This window comes from Microcebus murinus, chromosome 8 (genome assembly GCF_040939455.1).
Source record: "Microcebus murinus isolate Inina chromosome 8, M.murinus_Inina_mat1.0, whole genome shotgun sequence".
NCBI classification, from domain to species: domain Eukaryota; kingdom Metazoa; phylum Chordata; class Mammalia; order Primates; family Cheirogaleidae; genus Microcebus; species Microcebus murinus.
In genome coordinates this window covers 62,605,723-62,624,267 of record NC_134111.1, presented here as the reverse complement: position 1 = coordinate 62,624,267, position 18,545 = coordinate 62,605,723, and the positions used below count along the sequence as shown (strand labels likewise).

Here is an 18,545-nt window from a genome sequence, read left to right as displayed (position 1 = left end):
GCAGAACTCAAATGGCATGCTGATGGCCTCTTTAGTGCCATATTTAGTGTTTTGATCAGTACACTGAAGGTTGGCAGCCAAAGGAAACAAATATTAACCACCTTCTACATGCTGGTCATACTGCGTTAGACATTTCACATGCACACACCTCACAACAATGCTAGCCAGTAAGCGGTATCACCTGTTGGTGATTAGGAATAAAAGAGAGATTCTTTGGTCTGATAAAAGGCATCCCGCATGCCCACTCATACTGCTTCCATTCACCATTGTACAGAAGTTTTTAGACAGTGAAATTAAGCAAGAAAAAAGATAATAAAAGACATTCAGATTAGAAAGGATGAAGTAAAGCTGTCTCTTTGCAATGATAGGATCCTAAATATCAAAAAAGACTAAATAATCCACACTAAAACTATTAGAGAGCTAATAGACAAGTACAGAAGAGGTACAAGATACAAAATCAATATATGAGCTGTATTTCAGTACATTAGCAAAGAGGAATCTTAAAAGGAAATTAAGAAAACAATTCCATTTAAAGCAGCATTGAAAGGAATAAAATACATACAAATAATTTAACCAAGGAAGTGCAAGACTAGTAGTGAAGACTACAAAATACTGTTGAAAGAAATTAAAACTAATAGAAAGACGTGTGTTCATGGCCCAAAAGACATACATATGTTGTTAAGATGGCAATACTCCTTAAATTGACAGACACACTCAATAAATTACTGTCTAAACTCCAACTACCTTTTCTGCAGAAAAGGGCAAGCTAATCCTAAAATTCACATGGAATTGCAAGGGACTCCAAATAGCCAAAACATTCTTTAAAAAGAAGAAAATGTATTCAGACTTCCCAAGTTCAAAACTTACTACACAGATACAGTAATAAAAACAATTTGATACTTGCATTAAGGATTCATACATATAGGTCATGGCATAGAACTGAGAGTCCATAAATAAACCCATGTATCTATGGTCAATTCATGTTCAACAAGACAGCCAAGACAATGTAAGGGGTAAACAATAGTCTTTTCAACAAATGTTTCTGGGACAATTGGACAGCAACATACAAAAGAATTGATTTCGACCCCTACCTTACACTACACTTAAAATTAACTCAAAATGAATCAGAGATGTAAATATAAGAGCTTTAAGTATAAAACTTATAAAATCAGAAAACATAGGTATAAATCTTCATGGTCTTGATTTGGGCAATGTTTCTTTAAATAAGATAACAAAAGTATAAGCAACAAAAGATGACATTAATTTTTCTTCAAATAGATAAATTAGATTTCTTCAAATTTAAAAACTTCTGTGCATCAAGGCTGGGTGCAGTGGCTCACTCTTGTAATTCTAGCACTTTGGGAGACCAAGGCAGGAGGATTGCTTCAGGCCAAGAGATTGAGGCCAGAGTGAGACTAAGCAAGAGTGAGACTCCACATCTACAAAAAATAGAACAATTAGCTGGGTGTGGTGGCATGTGCTTGTAGTCCCAGCTACTCAGGAGGCTGAGACAGAAGGATCACTTGAACCCCAGAGTTTGAGACTGCTGTGAGTTACAATGAGGCTACTCCACTCTAGCCTGAGCAAAGTGAGACCCTATCTCAAAAACAAAACAAAACAAACAAACAAAAAAACCACTGTTGTGCATCAAGAAAATGAAAAGATAAATACAGAATGACAGAAAGTATGTGCAATCATGTATCTGATGAAGGTAGTATCCAGAATATATAAAGAATCCTTTACAATTCAACGACAAAAGGCAAACAACCCAATTTAAAAATGGGCAAAGGATTTGAATAGACATTTCTCCAAAGAAGATATACAAATGAAAAGATGCTGAACATCGTCAAAAGGGAAATGCAAATCAAAACCACAATGAGATACGTCTTCACACTGATTAGAAGGACTATGAAAATTTTAGAACAAATAAAAAGACAATAACAGTGTTGACAAGGATGTGGAAAAAATGGAACCTTCATACACTGCTGGCTGGTACTGTAAAATGGTACAGCCACTATAGAAAACAGTTTGGCAGTTCCCCAAAAAGTTAAATATAGAGTTTTCACATGACCCAGCAATTCCATTTCTAGGTTTATTCCTAAGAGTATTAAAAAATATGTTTGCACAAAAACTTGTGTGTGAATATTCATACTGGCACTATTCAAAATAGACAAAAAGTGAAAACAATCCAAACGTCCAGCAACTGAATGGATAAACAAAAGGTGTTTTGTACACACAATGGAATATTATTCAGCCATAAAAATGAAGTACTAATACATGCTACAACATGGACAGATCTTGAAAGCACGCTAAGTGAAAGAAGCCAGACACAAAAAGCCACATATTATATGATGCCATATATATGAAATGTCCAAAATAGGAAAGCAGATTAGTGGTTACCAGAGGCTAGTGATAGCAGAGAATGGGGAGAGACTGCTTAATGGATATAGCATTTCCTTTGGGGACAGGGGTGACAAACTGTTTGGAATTATAGTGGTAATGGTTATACGATGTTATGAAAATAATAAAAACTACTAAATAATATACTTTAAAATGGTCAAAAATGGTATATTTTATGTTACGTAAGTTTTGTTTCAATTAAAAACACCCATAATTTTAGGGGGATAGAAAGTATAGAATTCAAAGTGGGTGGGCGGTTAGAAGGCAGTTTCTGTTTCACATGGCTTGGGCAGGAAGTCCTCTGTCACAATTTGACATTTAAGGACACCAGAAAGAGATAGGAAAGCAAGCCACAGGGATATCTAGACAAAGAGTATTCCAGGCAGATGGAAGAGCAATTTTCAAAGCCTGGAGGAAGAAACATGCGTGGGGCTCTCTGTTCAAAGAAAAGCAAAGTGGAAAATGGGAGGAGCAGAGTAAGTAAGGAGAGGAGACTCAGGCAGAGAGGCAGGAAGGGTCTACATCATGTTGGGCGTAAAGGGTATTGTGAGCTCTGGCTCCCTCTCTGCATTACATGGAAAGGCACTGGAGTGACATGACCCAACCTGCATTTAAAAGGATCACTCCGGCTTCTGTGTGGCAAATAAACCACAGTGGGGAGAAGGGCAGAAGTACAGAGACCTATTAGGGGTTTGGCCAAAGTCCATGTATGAGAGGAAGGTGACCTGGGTTTGGTTGTGGCACTGGTGGAAGGGGCCAGATTCTCGATATTTTGAAAGCAGATACTGACAGAATTTGCCAAAATATGGAATGTGAAAACTGAGAGAAAGAGAGGAATCAAGCATGAGGCCTAGGTTTTAGACAGAGAATGGAGTTGGTATTTACTAAAATGTAAAACACTGTGCAAAGAGCAGAGTTGGGAAAACTCAAGAGTGTATTTTTAGAATTAAGTCTGAGATTCCTATTAGAGGGTACGTAGGAGATCTAATAGGTATTTGGCTATTGGGGTCTGGAGTTCAATGCAGATGATCAGACTGGAAATACAAATTAAGGGCATCTACACCAGATGATATTTATAGCTACAAGAGTCAGTAAGATCATCTAGTGTAGCACTGTCTGCTAGAACTTTCTATGATGGTGGGAATCATTAGTATGGAAGATAACTATACTTCCTGATAGGGTAGCTACTAGACTCATGTGCCTATTGAACACTTGAAATATGGCTGGTGTCTATAATATTGGACAGCACAGATCTAGTGAATGAATGTAGGTAGAACAAAGAAGAAACCTGAGATGTAAGCCATGAAATATTCCAGAGTTTAAAGGCCTGAACACGGAGATTAAGAAGTAGTTAGTGGAAGGTAGAGAACCAGTAGTCAGCGGTGTCCTAGAAGTGATTGAAGAATATTTCATGGAGGAAGTGATTAAGTTAGCCAGAAGTCACTGAGCAGTTGAATTGGATGAGGACTAAGAAGAAGCACAGAATTTGGCAAAGTAAAAGTAACTAGTGATAGCTATTGAACATAAACGCTATACCAGGTTCTTTACTACATGATGATTTGCAGATCTGTTAATTTTTAAAAACTTAAACAATCAGCCCCTTTAAATAAAATGTGATAGTCATTATACAGGCTAATTCAACATAAGTTAATCATAATGCTAATTATTCTTCTAATATATTTTTGTTGTGGCCTTCTGAGTTTTCCTGCAGTATTGCATTAAAGCCTCAAAGACTAGGGAGAGGCCAAGAAAGAGATCAGTTAAAGGATTGTAGTCATAAAGTTAAGTTGCAACAAAAAATATTTTTATTAGAAATCTTCAAAGAGCGTTTCAAGAAAATTTGGCATTAATTTGACTAGGTAAAAGGAAAGTAAAAAGACTGAATGGTATAAAAATATATGTAGTTCTTTCAAGCATAACTGTTGTTATTTTAAAATGTTCTTTGGCATCAACCCTATAATCACATATTTTAAAATGTTTATAGCGCCTGTAATGAAATGGCACTTACCAAAGTGTGAACATCTCCTTCACTGAGGGCGAGATCCCGCTTGGTGATGAGATGGTTCCGGTCACCTTGCCCAGCAATTGTGTCATTCTTTTCAGTTGTTTGTGAAGATGAGATCTGGGATTGCATGAATAAAATGGTGGTAAGCAATAATGGAAAACATTTTACACTGACATTTAGACATAAGCTTTTATATATAACTAAAAAATAGTAAATGAGAATTTAGTATGACAGAAAATTCACCATTTAATGTATGATGAACAATAAGGATAAAAAAATAAAGATTAGAGTCCTTAATATGTGCCAAAAAGATTAGCTTTCCCTAGCCATTACTTTCTCCTCCTTTTCTTCTAAAGTTGACATAGGGAGGAGAAATTGATAAAACACACAGAAATAGTCTGAAATTCCACAGTATATCTGTGATGAACATCAATTATGAGTATATATTTTTTAACTTTCTTCAGACCATATTGTGCAATAGCTTCTTATGCAAATTTCTGTGCTAGGATGAAGATGGCTGTATCCAAAAGTATATATAATTCCATAAAATGATATTTTTCTAGGTCATGTAAGTCAAGAGTCATGAATAAAATGGTATATCTTATCCCAAAGACGGAAATTCTAACAACGTAACACCCTTGACACAATATTATACATTAGATAAACCATGATGAAATGGAGCAAGGTCAACTTGAATCACTTAAGAATATCTCCTGATACCAAGAAGAGGAAGCCCTGAGGAAAAAAAAAAAAAAAAGAATATCTCCTGAGACTCACTAAACACTCCATAAATACAAGGTTCACTATGACTTCACAGAATTCTTACGCGTTATACAAATAATCTAATCTTTGGTGTACTGGTTATGAACAAGCATATTTTTGCAGAGTGGGTTTTGTATTAAAATAGCTGTTTTACTTCATACATTTCTTTTATAGATTTAGAATGAACACAATAAAATCGTCATAATGAAGAGCTGCTATTAAGCACATTACCTTAATTCGCAAAGGGTTGATCTCCATATCTGAAGTGCAGTTCATTGGCCCATCAATATCATAATGAAGGATGTACAACAAAGTGTTATTGTTATATTTGTAAGGCCACTGAAGATGTAACATTGCCTTGCTGAATGAACTTGGACCATTGTTTCTCAGCTAATGAAAAAAAAAAGAAAAGAAAATGTATATACTTTGGGCAAAAATTTATTCTATAATCTTTACCTATATCAACTTTAGAAATCATACTAGCAACAGGGTTTGAATAACAATAGAGTTTCCACAGTTAGATTCTATTATTACAGAGTGACCGTGTTTACACAAAAGAGATCAAGCTCAACATTTGTCTCTAAAGTAGAGTGATGATATGTGTCAGGATGAAAATATAAACAAGAGGAAAACATTTAAAAAATTATTGATGAACAATGACAAAGAAAAATTTCTTTCTACAGGAACAAAATTTTGATTATTTGATACAGGCATTTTCAATTTTTAGTCAGAATTACAAAATGCCTGTAGAAAAACACCCAATGACCTATTTCTTTTATTCAAGTAGAACTAGTTAGCTCTATTTTATTTTTTTTAAGCGTTTCAATTACTCTACAAGAACTAATTAGCTTTAAGTGACAAATATATAAATTACTTTCTTTAAGTACGTGAAGCTATTTGTCAAATAAAAATGAACTTATGAATAGGGAAATATCCAAAGAAATCTGATACATACTTTACCTATGCAGAGTTTACATAAATATTATACAGAATTATTTTTAAAAAGTAGCTTAGCTGTTCCTCTCTTTGTCGGCTCTCTCACTAGGTTTCAGTTAAACCCAACAGCTGCAGACCTCGTAGATGTGCTGAACAACTGGCCCAACGTCTTCCTCAGTCTCAGGGTTCTCCTTATACTCCCAATTAGGAATCGGAAGAAAGATATGATCAGGACTTGAGACTCTAAACAATGACCAAAGAAAACCTACCATGAATATCAAAATGATATAGTCAGTTCATTTTCAAAAGTACCCTGTATTCAAATGAATAAAATTAGATTCAATTAAAAAAAAAAATTCTAAAAAAAAAAAACCAATAGGCACACGTACACAAAAAATGCTCTTGTTAAATCTACATGTAACAGGTGAACTGCTAAGTTAATTTGTGTGAAAGTTCAATAACCTTAGTGCCTCTAATTGGTATGTCTTGTTCCTTTTCAGAGGATCACCCGATAAGTATTTGGAGCTTTAGAACACAACTAGGACCTAATCTCTACATAAGCTACTGCCCTAGTAAAACCACCACCAAATATCCAAAAGAAGCTAGGGCCTAGTAGCGACTTTTAAAAAGCAATCAATCATGAGAATGAGATACTCAACTTAGTAATCATACTGACCCTCTTATCTCAACAGCAGCTAAAACAGCAAGATCAGCTTTGTGAGATACAACTGGGCTTACTCTGTCAAAAAGATTAGAGCTGAAAAAGAAAAAAAATGTATTTAGGACTAAATTAAGCATAACCACCATCAAAATCATACAGAGGTAATCCTATTGAAACTAAAAATGAACAAATCAAAAGTAACAAGTAAAAAACTTATAAATTAAAATAATTATTTTCATTAGCATTTAATTTCAACAAAATGATCAAGTTTTATTTCTTTTAATTTTGTTTTACAAACTCAAGTGACAATAAAATTATTCTTATAATGTAAATATTGATTTTAAAAGTGCTATAATCAAGTGCTAAATTTTTATTTTTAAGAGGGGTGATCTCACTATGTTGTCCAGGCCAGTCTCGAACTCCTGACCTCAAGGGATCCTCCTGCCTCAGCCTCCTGAGTAGCGGGGACAACAGGCAAGAGCCATTGCACCCAGCTCAAGTATTGAAATTTTAATCTGTGCCATTCTATAATATTTAAAGTATATAACATAATATATTTATATAAAGTAATATTTACTCAATAGCTATTATAAGGTAATATAAGTTGTTTTCATACCTTTGAATTTGTAAATCAAATTTCACGGAAGTATCCATCTCTGATTGCTGGTGCACACTAAAACGAAGACCAGCTAAGAGCTGAAGAGGAGAGGAAAAGATGGTAATGTTAGTCAATGTCTAATTAGTGAAATTTCAAATCCAATGTCCAAAGAAAAAAGAATGTTATAAAATAGAGTTTTTCTGAGCTTACAATAAAACTGAAAATAGATAATTAAATCTGATTTTCTATCAAATCTCTTTTATTTAAGATGCTTGGGCCAATCCATAACAGAGCCTATTTAACAATTATTAATCATAATTACAACCTCCTTAAATATTACCTATCTTCCAAAATAATGCAAAAGTAAATATTTGTTGATCCAATTAAAGTATAGCAACTATACAAATGATTTGGTAACAGGAAGATAACAAATGAACTGTGCTGTGTTAATGGGCCATAAAGGAAGAGATGGATGGTTTATAAGAGTAAGAGACCCTGGCTAACGAAGGTAAAAGTAAGGCCAGAACCAGAATTTCTCCTCTTACATCGCTCACAAATCCCCCAATACCAAACATCCTAACTCCTTCAGGTGGGAAATTGATGAGTTTTAAAGAAAACAAATGAACCACAAAGTATAAGAAAGCAGGCTTCTTGAGGATCACATAAACAAAAATAGTACTTTCTTGAAAAATTGCCTCCTACTTTACAAAGCGTGGGGCTGGCCATTTGGAATAACCAGGAACTATCCACACTGAATGAAGTAACAGCAAGAAAGCTAGAAAATGAGATATGAGAAAATAAAAGGCATGCTCATTTGTTAATGAAACATTGAATACATGCAAAAAAGTGAATTTTAGGGTACTTTGTTCAAGCTCTCTTTCCTAAGATACCATACATCTAGAAATAATGACTTTTAATGGAAAATATACTTAAAGAAACATGGAATATTTGGCCCCATATTAACACAGATCTTCAAATTACCAATATTAATGTGCCATTCAATAAAATAAGTTCTATTTAAAAAGTCATACAACATATACTGCCGTATTTCCCTTGATACTAGGAATTCTACAAGGTGTGTTTTGTTTACTTTTTAGAGGCTTTGTAAAGAAAACAATTGGATGCTTCTTTTCAAGCTTCTGGGCTCCTTGCTCTACAATCTGAAAGGGAGCCCGATCCAACTAAGTGCTTTATGATCCTCTGTATGGAACCTATATTATAGCATTTCAGGTTAATGAGGTAACTCTGTCTCACCTAAGAGTGACAGTCTTTGTATTTTCCAGAGTGCCTTTTGAGGCCCCATTAAAGCATGAGTTTAAAATACCAAAATTATAATTTCAGTTTTTAATTTAAACCATGTTCTCACCTGTTTACCAAACCGAAGGCAGTGCCAAGAGCAGCTTATCGAATACAGTGTAACAGCACAGCCCGTTATTTTAGTATCTTAGTTAAAACTAAACAAAACTCTGCTAATCATTAAACTTTTAAAGACACTATTTTGAAGTGTTTATTAAGAAAAATTACTATGAACAAACCCAGGGAAAAATATGCTATTCTATTTGTGGCCAAAAGGAGCCATTTAATTAAAATGTCTTACTTGAGTTCCAGCCTTCATTGGGTTTCCAAGGTCACAGACCACCTGGCGGGTTTGGTTTTCTGTCTTAAATGCACAGGAAAGTCTTGCCAAGGCCTTTGATAGACAAAGAAAAAGGATACAAAAGGAAATAAAATATCATGCCATTAGATATTTAAGTTTCTTTTTTTTACAAAGCAAATAAATCTATTTGAGCAAACCTCGAGTAAGGGAGAAGTCAGAATTGTATACAGTTGCCACAAAGAAATATAAAAGTGTTTCTGAAAGATCCCTAGAGGACTTAGATACATAACCATACTGCCTCTGACAAATAATTTGATGGACAGGCTTAGACACTTTATCTATTTGACCTCCTTTTCAGGCACTTAGCTAGCAATTCTAAAAACGCCATACCCACGCATTATGCAAAGTATTAGGCTTGAAAGGAATTATGTACGATAGGCACTCTATTGTCTAGTAATCTAGCCTTAGGTAGAATGGCTAAGCTTGTGCTTCACTAAATAGGGGAGTAGCTCATTAATGTTAATAAGACCTGTGAGTGCATTTCGATTTTTAAAGAAGCAGCTTGCTTACTTCACTGTTTCGGACAACCCCGATGAAATCAGCCTGCGGTGGGATGGAAACGATGAGCTCAGCTTCGTAAGCACCTTCTCCTTGATTCTGAGCCTTAACAATCAATGTCAGGGGGTTGTCATCCCCAATGTAGATCTTCTTTTGATCACTACGAATTAACACAAATCTAGACTAAGTAAAAAGACTACAGGGGGAGCATATGACTATTGAAAGAAACGAGAGATAAATAGACACCACCAACATGTTCAACAGTGTCTCAAGATATTTTAAGAGTACTTCACAGCTCAATAGAAAACAAAAAATAGCTCACTGGTGCAAATCCAATGCTTCTCTCTCAGTAAAAGAAAACACTGCTGCTATTAACATATCACTATCATTCATATCTATTACTGAAGTAGTTTTATATCTCTGAATGTATGTTTTAATTCCCTGATTTTTTTTCTAAAAGCTGAATTACCCATTTGTCATGATTCTTACAATATTCTTTATAATTTATATACTATATAAAATGGTAAGCATATGCCTTTAGCAAAGAGTATGTCTACAATGAAATGGATCTTTAAGATGATATAATATTACTTTGTGATACTACCCAAAGCTGAATGGTAATAAATCTGTCAACCTGGATAACTAGTGAAAATACAGTGGATAGTTTTTTTTGAAGCTCAATACTGATAGTTTTATTATTATGAAAAATTATGCATTATCTTCCACTATAACTAAATTTTATTAAAATATGTTAGCACTTTGAATAGAAAAATGCGGTCTTTTGTTTATAATTCTTATTATATTGTTTACTGTTTGGGGCAAAACTTACCTATCTACAGAAACTTCCAACTTGGGTTTACAGACATTATCTTCACCACAGTCGAGCAAAATATGAGCCTAGAAAAAACATTTTATTATTTCATACCAATATATATGTGGAGACACATATATGTACACACGTATGTATTTACATACACTCATTAGCTTATTTATATACCTGAATGCAAGAAATCATGGCCACTTATTTTTAAACATGTCAGTGTAGCTAGTCAAGAATGAGAAAGAAGAAAAAGATTCATGGGATATAATATAATTGCTTGGAACTGTTTAGTTCCATCTCAAATAAAGCTGTTATCATTTTGGAGTGAAGTCTAGGTAGACAGAAAGTAATAGGAGATGAGGGTTCATTTTGACTGCTGATTAAGTCGTGTGATTTTGAGCAAAATAAACTCCTTTCTCGAGTTTCTCATTATGGACTGTGCCTCTGCCAATATCGTGGAGCTGTAGATATGCAGCAACAATTCAGACAGGCAGACAGAACAAAGGGGGAAAAAAACTGCACGAAATGAGTTTAGTGCGTGCATGTCCATTTGGAAGGAGATGAGGGAAAGGAACTAGAAGCATTACACTTAGCTTATCAGGGTAGGTAAAACAAGCAAAAACCTGAACTTTTTTCTAGGAACCTAGATCTGGCCAGGAGAATATTCTAGCTAAAGCTGTACAGAAAACCCAAAAAAGAGAATTAGTGGAAGGAAACAGAAGAGCTTGAATAGGATGTGAAAGAAGAAATATAAAAAGAAGAAAAGAAGGGAAAATAAAGATGAGACCATTCTTGCTTTGTCTAGTGTTAGTATCCAAACAGTTTCAGCCACAGAGGCAAACAAAAAGAAAGAAAAGGATTTAAAGGTGAAGAAAAATGAACCAAATTCTTTAAGAAGAATACGATGATTGTATACTTCTAAGTCACAAGAAATGTCCAGAATAAAATCATGTGATAGAAATCTTAACTGTCAATTTAAGTGAGAGGAAACCCCAAAATGTATATGAATTCATTTAATTACCTAGACACAAGCAGTTGCTATAATCCTAAAAAAAACGGTCAAGACTTTTAGAAGATCTTTATGGTGATTCTTAACATCATGCCAAGTACAAATCACTGCCTAATGTAATCAGGAATAAAGCACAGATTTTGCAGATAATACATGAACTAGTGATAAGGTGTATATAATTCCCAGTTAGAATGTTAGATGAGTATCTGAAGTTTTGAATTAGAAATATGCATAAAATATTAATAAAACTGTGATGAAAGAATATTTGACTAACTACCATTCTACAAGGAATAAAAAGGACTTAGCTAGCATTGGAACAGTTACAGTATTAAAATATGCTATCAAGGAAGATGGTTTCAAAAATGGAAAAGCAGAAAGCAATGTATCCCACATCTAGAGAGCCAAATCTCTACGGTTATATACTTTATATCCCGCATAGAGTAAAAATGAACACACACAAAAAAAAAACTCTCTCTGCAGAAAGCACTAAATCTCCAACTCCAAAGGATTAGGGTACAGAAAGAGAAACTCTAGAGCTGCACTGTCCAAATATAAGCCACATGTGGCTTTTGAGCATTGCAATGGGCCTAATGTGACTAAGGAACTGATTTTTATATTTTATTTAATTTTAATTAAAGTTCAAAATTGACACTTAATTCTGTTACTGCAAATTTTTGGTATCCTTAGAATAACTTGAGTATATCAATCTACTTTTCCAACTGTAAATTATATGAATTCTAAATACAAAAAATATTTGTAATGAAACTTTAGTATTTGAATTTAGATGTATTATAAATATATAATATACTCTGGATTTTTAAGACAGTAAGAAACAGAGTGTAAAATATTTCACTGATAATTTTTAATTGATTACATGTAGAAATGATAATATTTTAGCTATTGCTATAGGCTGAATTGTAAGCCCTCAAAATTCATATGTCAAAGCCTTACTCCCTAGTATCTCAGGATGCAACTGTATTTGGCAATACACTATTTAAAGAAGTAATCAAGTTACAACAAAATCTTTAGGATGGGCCCTAACCTTCCCTTTGTGTGTGTGTGTCTGCGTCCTAATCTCTTCTTAAGCATGGTAAGAGGAGATTAGGACACAGACACACAAAGTGAAGACCATGTGAAGACACAAGAAAGTGATCATCTACAAGCCAAGGAGAGAGACCTCAGAAGAAACCAGCACTGCTGACACCTTAATCTCAAACTTTTAGCCTCCAGAATTGTGAGAGAATAAATTTCTTTTGTTTAAGCCACCCAGTCTATGGTACTTTGTTATAGCAGCCCTGGCAAATTAATACAGATATATTATTAAAATTAATTTCACTTATACCTCTACCTTTTTAAAATGTTGCTAACCAATAAATTTAAAATTACATTATATTTCCATTAGGCAGCAGAGAGAGAGTGCACTAGAAGAGTTTGTAATATAACCACTTAAATGAAGAATTCATTTTAGAGAAAATGATAAAAAGGATGGGGTGGGTAATTAACATAGAAACAAAAGTAGATAATAAAGCTAAGAATGCAGAAAGATGTTTAAGAGCAAATAATGTCACTGTTGGAATAAATGTAAGACATAAAGGAGACCAAAAAAAAAAATTTCAAATAATGAAGAATGAGACTTGGTGGGAGAAAAGGAAAGCCAAATATTACTGAAGTTATTTTTGTCCTCCAAGGGTTTTCAAAAGTTAACCTACCTGATTAGCTGATTTTAAAATGGTATTGATATTAAAGAGATTGATGAGTTCAGAAAGTTAATCAAAAGTAAAGGTAACAATAATAACAAAAGACTTCTCTAAAAAAGTCTAAATCTAAAAAGAAAAAGTAATCATAACCCATATATCAAAGCACATAATATAAAGGGACAAGTAACAATTAACTTTAAAGAAAGTATATTGAATGGCAGACCCTAAGAGGCTCAGGTGGCCATTATTAAATTATTAATCAACATATTATGATTAATAATTTACCTTTAAAGTGGTAATTAAGTTATTGCCACTAAATATAAAGAATATAAACTAACATAAAATTATAGTTATAAGTTTTACAATAATGAGATAAAAATGGCATATATACTATGAATATTAATGTGAAAAATGAAATATAAAAATGAATTGTTAAAATATAAAAATTATAAAAGACTGGCCGGGCGCTGTGGCTCACGCCTGTAATCCTAGCTCTTGGGAGGCCGAGGCGGGCGGATTGCTCAAGGTCAGGAGTTCAAAACCAGCCTGAGCAAGAGCGAGACCCCGTCTCTACTATAAATAGAAAGAAATTAATTGGCCAACTGATATATATATAAAAATTTAGCCGGGCATGGTGGCACATGCCTGTAGTCCCAGCTACTCGGGAGGCTGAGGCAGAAGGATCACTCAAGCCCAGGAGTTTGAGGTTGCTGTGAGCTAGGCTGACGCCACGGCACTCACTCTAGCCTGGACAACAAAGTGAGACTCTGTCTCAAAAAAAAAAAAAAAAAAAAAAATTATAAAAGACTATAAAAATATTTTAATTTGCCTTATGCTGCTGTCATATATAGTCGCAAATTACAAAAACAAAAAGAACTTATGAAATCTTAGGAAGAAAAACAAATGACAATCTAAATTTAGGGTAGAGTTCTAAATTTAGGGTAAAGAGAAGAAATATGAATCTAAAAATATGAACATGTTAAAAACAGGAGAAATAGGAAATAAAATAACAATATTTAAATACATAGGCTTTACACAGGATTTTCTAAATTATAAGTCTTTATGAAATTTTATGTTGCTTTATTTGATTTTATGAAAAGAATCATTTATGTACTATACATATACTTTTTTTATAATTATAATGTATATCAAAGATAATATCAATATCAAAGACGTTTAGCAAAATACTAAAACTGGTGCTTTGTTGTTTTCCTTGAATTATTTTATTATTTTATGTATATGAAATAGGTCTCTGTCTTTCTCTGCATAACAGATATCTCTGACCTGAAAATTCAGATTCCTTTTCCCCAACTTTGACTAAACATTTATCAACATTATGAAAGCAATCTCTAATAATATTTAAAAACATGAATGGTAAGATCTTAAAAAAAGATCAAAGTATGAAATTAGTGATAAATTGAGAAAAAATAGTACCTGTCGACTAACGTTGGCAGGAGTGAACTGGTTAAGAATGGGTTGCAAGCCTGTTGCATCAGCAGCTGTTCTATAATCCAACCGATACTCCATAAAAATGGTAATTGGAGTGAGTTTGTCTCTAAATTCAGATTCATCCTAGAAATGGAAAAGCTTTGAATTAATGATGACATCACCTACACTATCTGGAGAAATCCATAAATGCACTTCACAAAGCCAGATGTGTTCAGCCCTTGACCATTCAATTCTACCAAAACTCTCTGGAAAATTATACTTACTGTTATCCAGAGTTCTCAATCCCTTAATCATGTTTTTGTTTTATAATGTAATATTTCATTCACACAAAAATGTACAGGGCATACTAATAAAATAAGCACTCGCACACCCAGCATAATAAGAATATTACCAATATTTTTTAAGATGCCTGAACACTCCTTTCTCTTCCCTTCCTTCTGCCTTCTTTCTCCGAGATAACCACTATCCTGAATTTTAGGTCTGTCATTCCCTTGCTTGCTTTCAATAGTTCTACTATTATATATTGTATATATCTGTAAACAATGTTTTTGACTTTTTCCTTTTTTTGTTTATTTAAAAATGGGATCATATGTAGTCTTCTATGATTTTTCTGTCTAACACTCTTATAAGATTCACCTAAACTACTGCATATAGCCTACATCAATTTTTACTGTTGAGTAATTATTCACATTGCTATCAGCAACATATAAGAGTCCCCAATTGGCATAATTGGCATCTTGACCAATTAATAGGTATTGGAAGATTTCATTTAAAAGTAAGATTCTATTTCTTCATAGTCATAACTTGAGGTATTTGTCTTGTTTGTTCCTCAAATCACAGTTATTTAACTTAATCAAAAGCACTTTTTGTACTTAAGTACAAACGAGAGTCACTTGTTTCTTCTTATTTAGTCTACTGATATGGTTAAGTTATATTTCCAGACTTTCAATGTTAACCTACCCTAGAATAAATCCAACTCAGTCTTTTTTTTTTTTTTTCCTTTTTTGAGACAGGATCTCACTATGTCACCTGGTCTGGAGTACAGCGGTGTCCTCATAGCTCACTGTAACCTCAAACTCCTTGGCTCAAGCAATCCTCCTGCCTCAGCCTCTGGAGTAGCTGAGATTACAGGTGCACATCACCATGCCTGGCTAATTTTTCTGGTTTTTTGTTGTTTGTTTGTTTTTTTTTTTTTTTTTTGTAGAGATGTGGTCTCATTATGTTGCTCAGTCTGGTCTCAAACTCCTAGGTTCAAGTGATCTTCTCAATTCTGCTCCCCAAAGTGCTGAGATTATAGGCGTGAGCCACCACAGCTGGCCTATTTATCTTTTTAAATAAACTGCTAGAATGTAGCTGGCTTATAATGGTTTAGTAATTTTGCATTAATTTTAAGACTAGAATGAAATTCTCCCTTCTGGTACTATCCTTTACCAGTCCAGGTATTAATAACACTAGCTTTACAGAATCACTTTGAAATGTTTTCTGGTTTTCTATTTTTTCAAAGAGTTTGTTTAAAATTGCAATGTCTTATTCTTGAATGTTTGGTAGATAATGCCTATAAAAACCATTTGGGTCTTATGTTTCCTGTGTGTTAAGATTAAAACTGCCAATTCAATTTTTTAAGAGGTTAGAGAATTATTCAGTTTTTCTACTTCTTATTTTTTTTTTTTTTTTTTTTTGAGACAGAGTCTCACTTTGCTGTCCAGGCTAGAGTGAGTGCCGTGGCGTCAGCCTAGCTCACAGCAACCTCAAACTCCTGGGCTCGAGCGATCCTTCTGCCTCAGCCTCCCGAGTAGCTGGGACTACAGGCATGCGCCACCATGCCCGGCTAATTTTTTATATATATATCAGTTGGCCAATTAATTTCTTTCTATTTATAGTAGAGACGGGGTCTCGCTCTTGCTCAGGCTGGTTTTGAACTCCTGACCTTGAGCAATCCGCCCGCCTCGGCCTCCCAGAGAGCTAGGATTACAGGCGTGAGCCACCGCGCCCGGCCAAGAAATTTCATTCTTTATTTCTTTAAACATTTTATATTAATTTATACTCTATAACTGAAAATTCCATTATCTTAAGCCTCTGCAGGTCTAAAATCTGTTTTTTCATCTAGTGGCTTGTTTCCTTGTATGTTTGGTGCTTTTTTTGTTCTTTTTTAAAATGAATCCATATTTGATTGAACTTACTGGATTGCTCTCCTCCAGAGAGGCTTTGCATTCCCTCTTGCTAGAATCAGGGTGCACTTCTGTCCTGAGAAGACATTAGTCCCATGCAAATGTCTGGGCCTAATGCAAGAGGAGTCTCAGGGTGGGACCACCGGCTTGAAGAAGGTGAGTCTGCACCCCTGTGCTGGTGTCTGCAATTACTGCTCACCCTCTCCCCAGGTTCTATCCTTTGCCAGCAACTCTGGCACACACACAATTGCTTACAACTGACAATTCAGATTTAGCCACTGGTGTTTTTTAGTTGATTACTTATATTTTTGGACCCTGGAGATGTCTGTTAATGTCTTCAGAGTTCAGCATTATTTAAGAGATATGTTTGTCATAATTCATTCAGTAGTACCATTGCAGAAAGGCCACTTGGAATATCCAGTCTGCCAGCAGAAGTCCATTACTCAGCTTTATAAGCTGAATTTCTTCAAGTGCATTTTTCTGTCCTTTTCCTTTTAACTGAATATCAATTTACAGAAAGTAAAAATCATTTAGATGAAAAAGAAAAAAAACAGTGATGAAAAGCAAAGGATACTGGGGCAGAAAAGCATCTCTTACCCGCAGATATGCTATCAGTTCCTCACACTGCATCCGTCCCCCCCTTGAAATAGTCATGTTCTTGGAGTGACCTGGGGACCTGTTATGGAGAAACAGTGCTCGTCGAATTGCTCCCTTTTGCTTGAGTTTATCCAAAAGAAGCTCCACCTGGAAGTCTATACAAACCAAAGGATTTATAACCAATGTATTCTTTTTGGACACCTATCTGTCCTAGAGTTTTCATGTAAACAGAGATATTTATTCCTTAAGAAGTAATTTGCTTCTAATTCATTAAAAATATCTATATATAGTAGTATGAATAAATATTTAATCATAATTAAATAATTAATCATTTGGAAATTAAACAATTCCCAAAGGAATATCATACATAATTCCAAATAATGATACAAGTAAAACAATAATCAGGCAGAGAAGAAATTTTGTCTTTTAAGCCAAGAGGAGAAAGTCCAGAGGTGAAACATGTGAATTAAGATTTCTACCATTAATCCAAGTAGCCAGACTCTTGCTGATTTTGATTAAGAATTATATACTAATATGCACCCATACTATTAAATACTGTGCTGAATCAACAGTGTGTATCACTTGCAACTCCTGCTTCTAATGAAGCTACCTTATCAAATTGTCAGATAAATATACTCCTCAGGAAGCGAGTGACCAAATAAGAGACTAAATAGGTAAGAATCACCTAAATAGGTAAGAATCACCTTAAAATGAACATGCGGCCAATAGTATGTATGAACCATAGTTACGAGGATTATTGACTTCAAAGATTCAGTTCTTTAAACAGTTTCTTAAAAGGAGATAAGAGTACAAATCTTTAAAACCACGAGTTTCTCTAAATATTGACCTCCATTTCAAATTTAGGTGAAAGCCCAGGGTAATTTTGCTTCATATTCTGTTCTACCTGGCCACAATGCCCTCCTTGCAGTTTCTCAAACACTGCGCACGTCCTGCTTCAGGCCTCCTGAACTGCCACTCTTCTGCGTGAAATATTCCTCCACATGTCCCATAGCTCCCTCATTTCCTTCTGGCCTCTACTGAAAAGTTACCTTTCCATGAGACCTTGCTCGGCTGCCCTGTGTAAACTCTCACACACAAACACACACCCAACAGTTTCAAGCCATCTTCTCCACTTTATTATTACTCATAAGTACTTGCAACTATCTAACATAGGGGACAGATCTTGGCAATAATTATTTAACACTTCTACCTTGTTCTCAGGACCACACCAACCATTTTAAGAGAGGAAGAATAGAGTTTGCTGTGTAGATTAAATTTAGTAATCAAA

The 18,545-nt window shown here is 34.4% G+C and overlaps 1 protein-coding gene across 2 annotated transcripts in view; it reads right to left on the bottom strand.

The window, feature by feature from the left end:
* Nucleotides 1-18,545, bottom strand: part of ITGAV (integrin subunit alpha V) — an 89,980-nt gene that overhangs the window by 5,622 nt on the left and 65,813 nt on the right. For both annotated transcript variants that reach the window (XM_012779480.3, XM_012779481.2), the window contains exons 17-26: nucleotides 17,258-17,412; nucleotides 14,478-14,615; nucleotides 10,347-10,414; nucleotides 9,530-9,677; nucleotides 8,960-9,052; nucleotides 7,381-7,460; nucleotides 6,780-6,860; nucleotides 6,241-6,346; nucleotides 5,399-5,557; nucleotides 4,409-4,522 (exon numbers count right to left, since the gene is read on the bottom strand). In XM_012779480.3, coding sequence (XP_012634934.1) covers nucleotides 4,409-4,522; nucleotides 5,399-5,557; nucleotides 6,241-6,346; nucleotides 6,780-6,860; nucleotides 7,381-7,460; nucleotides 8,960-9,052; nucleotides 9,530-9,677; nucleotides 10,347-10,414; nucleotides 14,478-14,615; nucleotides 17,258-17,412 — 1,142 coding nt within the window. The remainder of the gene's footprint in view (nucleotides 1-4,408; nucleotides 4,523-5,398; nucleotides 5,558-6,240; nucleotides 6,347-6,779; nucleotides 6,861-7,380; nucleotides 7,461-8,959; nucleotides 9,053-9,529; nucleotides 9,678-10,346; nucleotides 10,415-14,477; nucleotides 14,616-17,257; nucleotides 17,413-18,545) is intronic.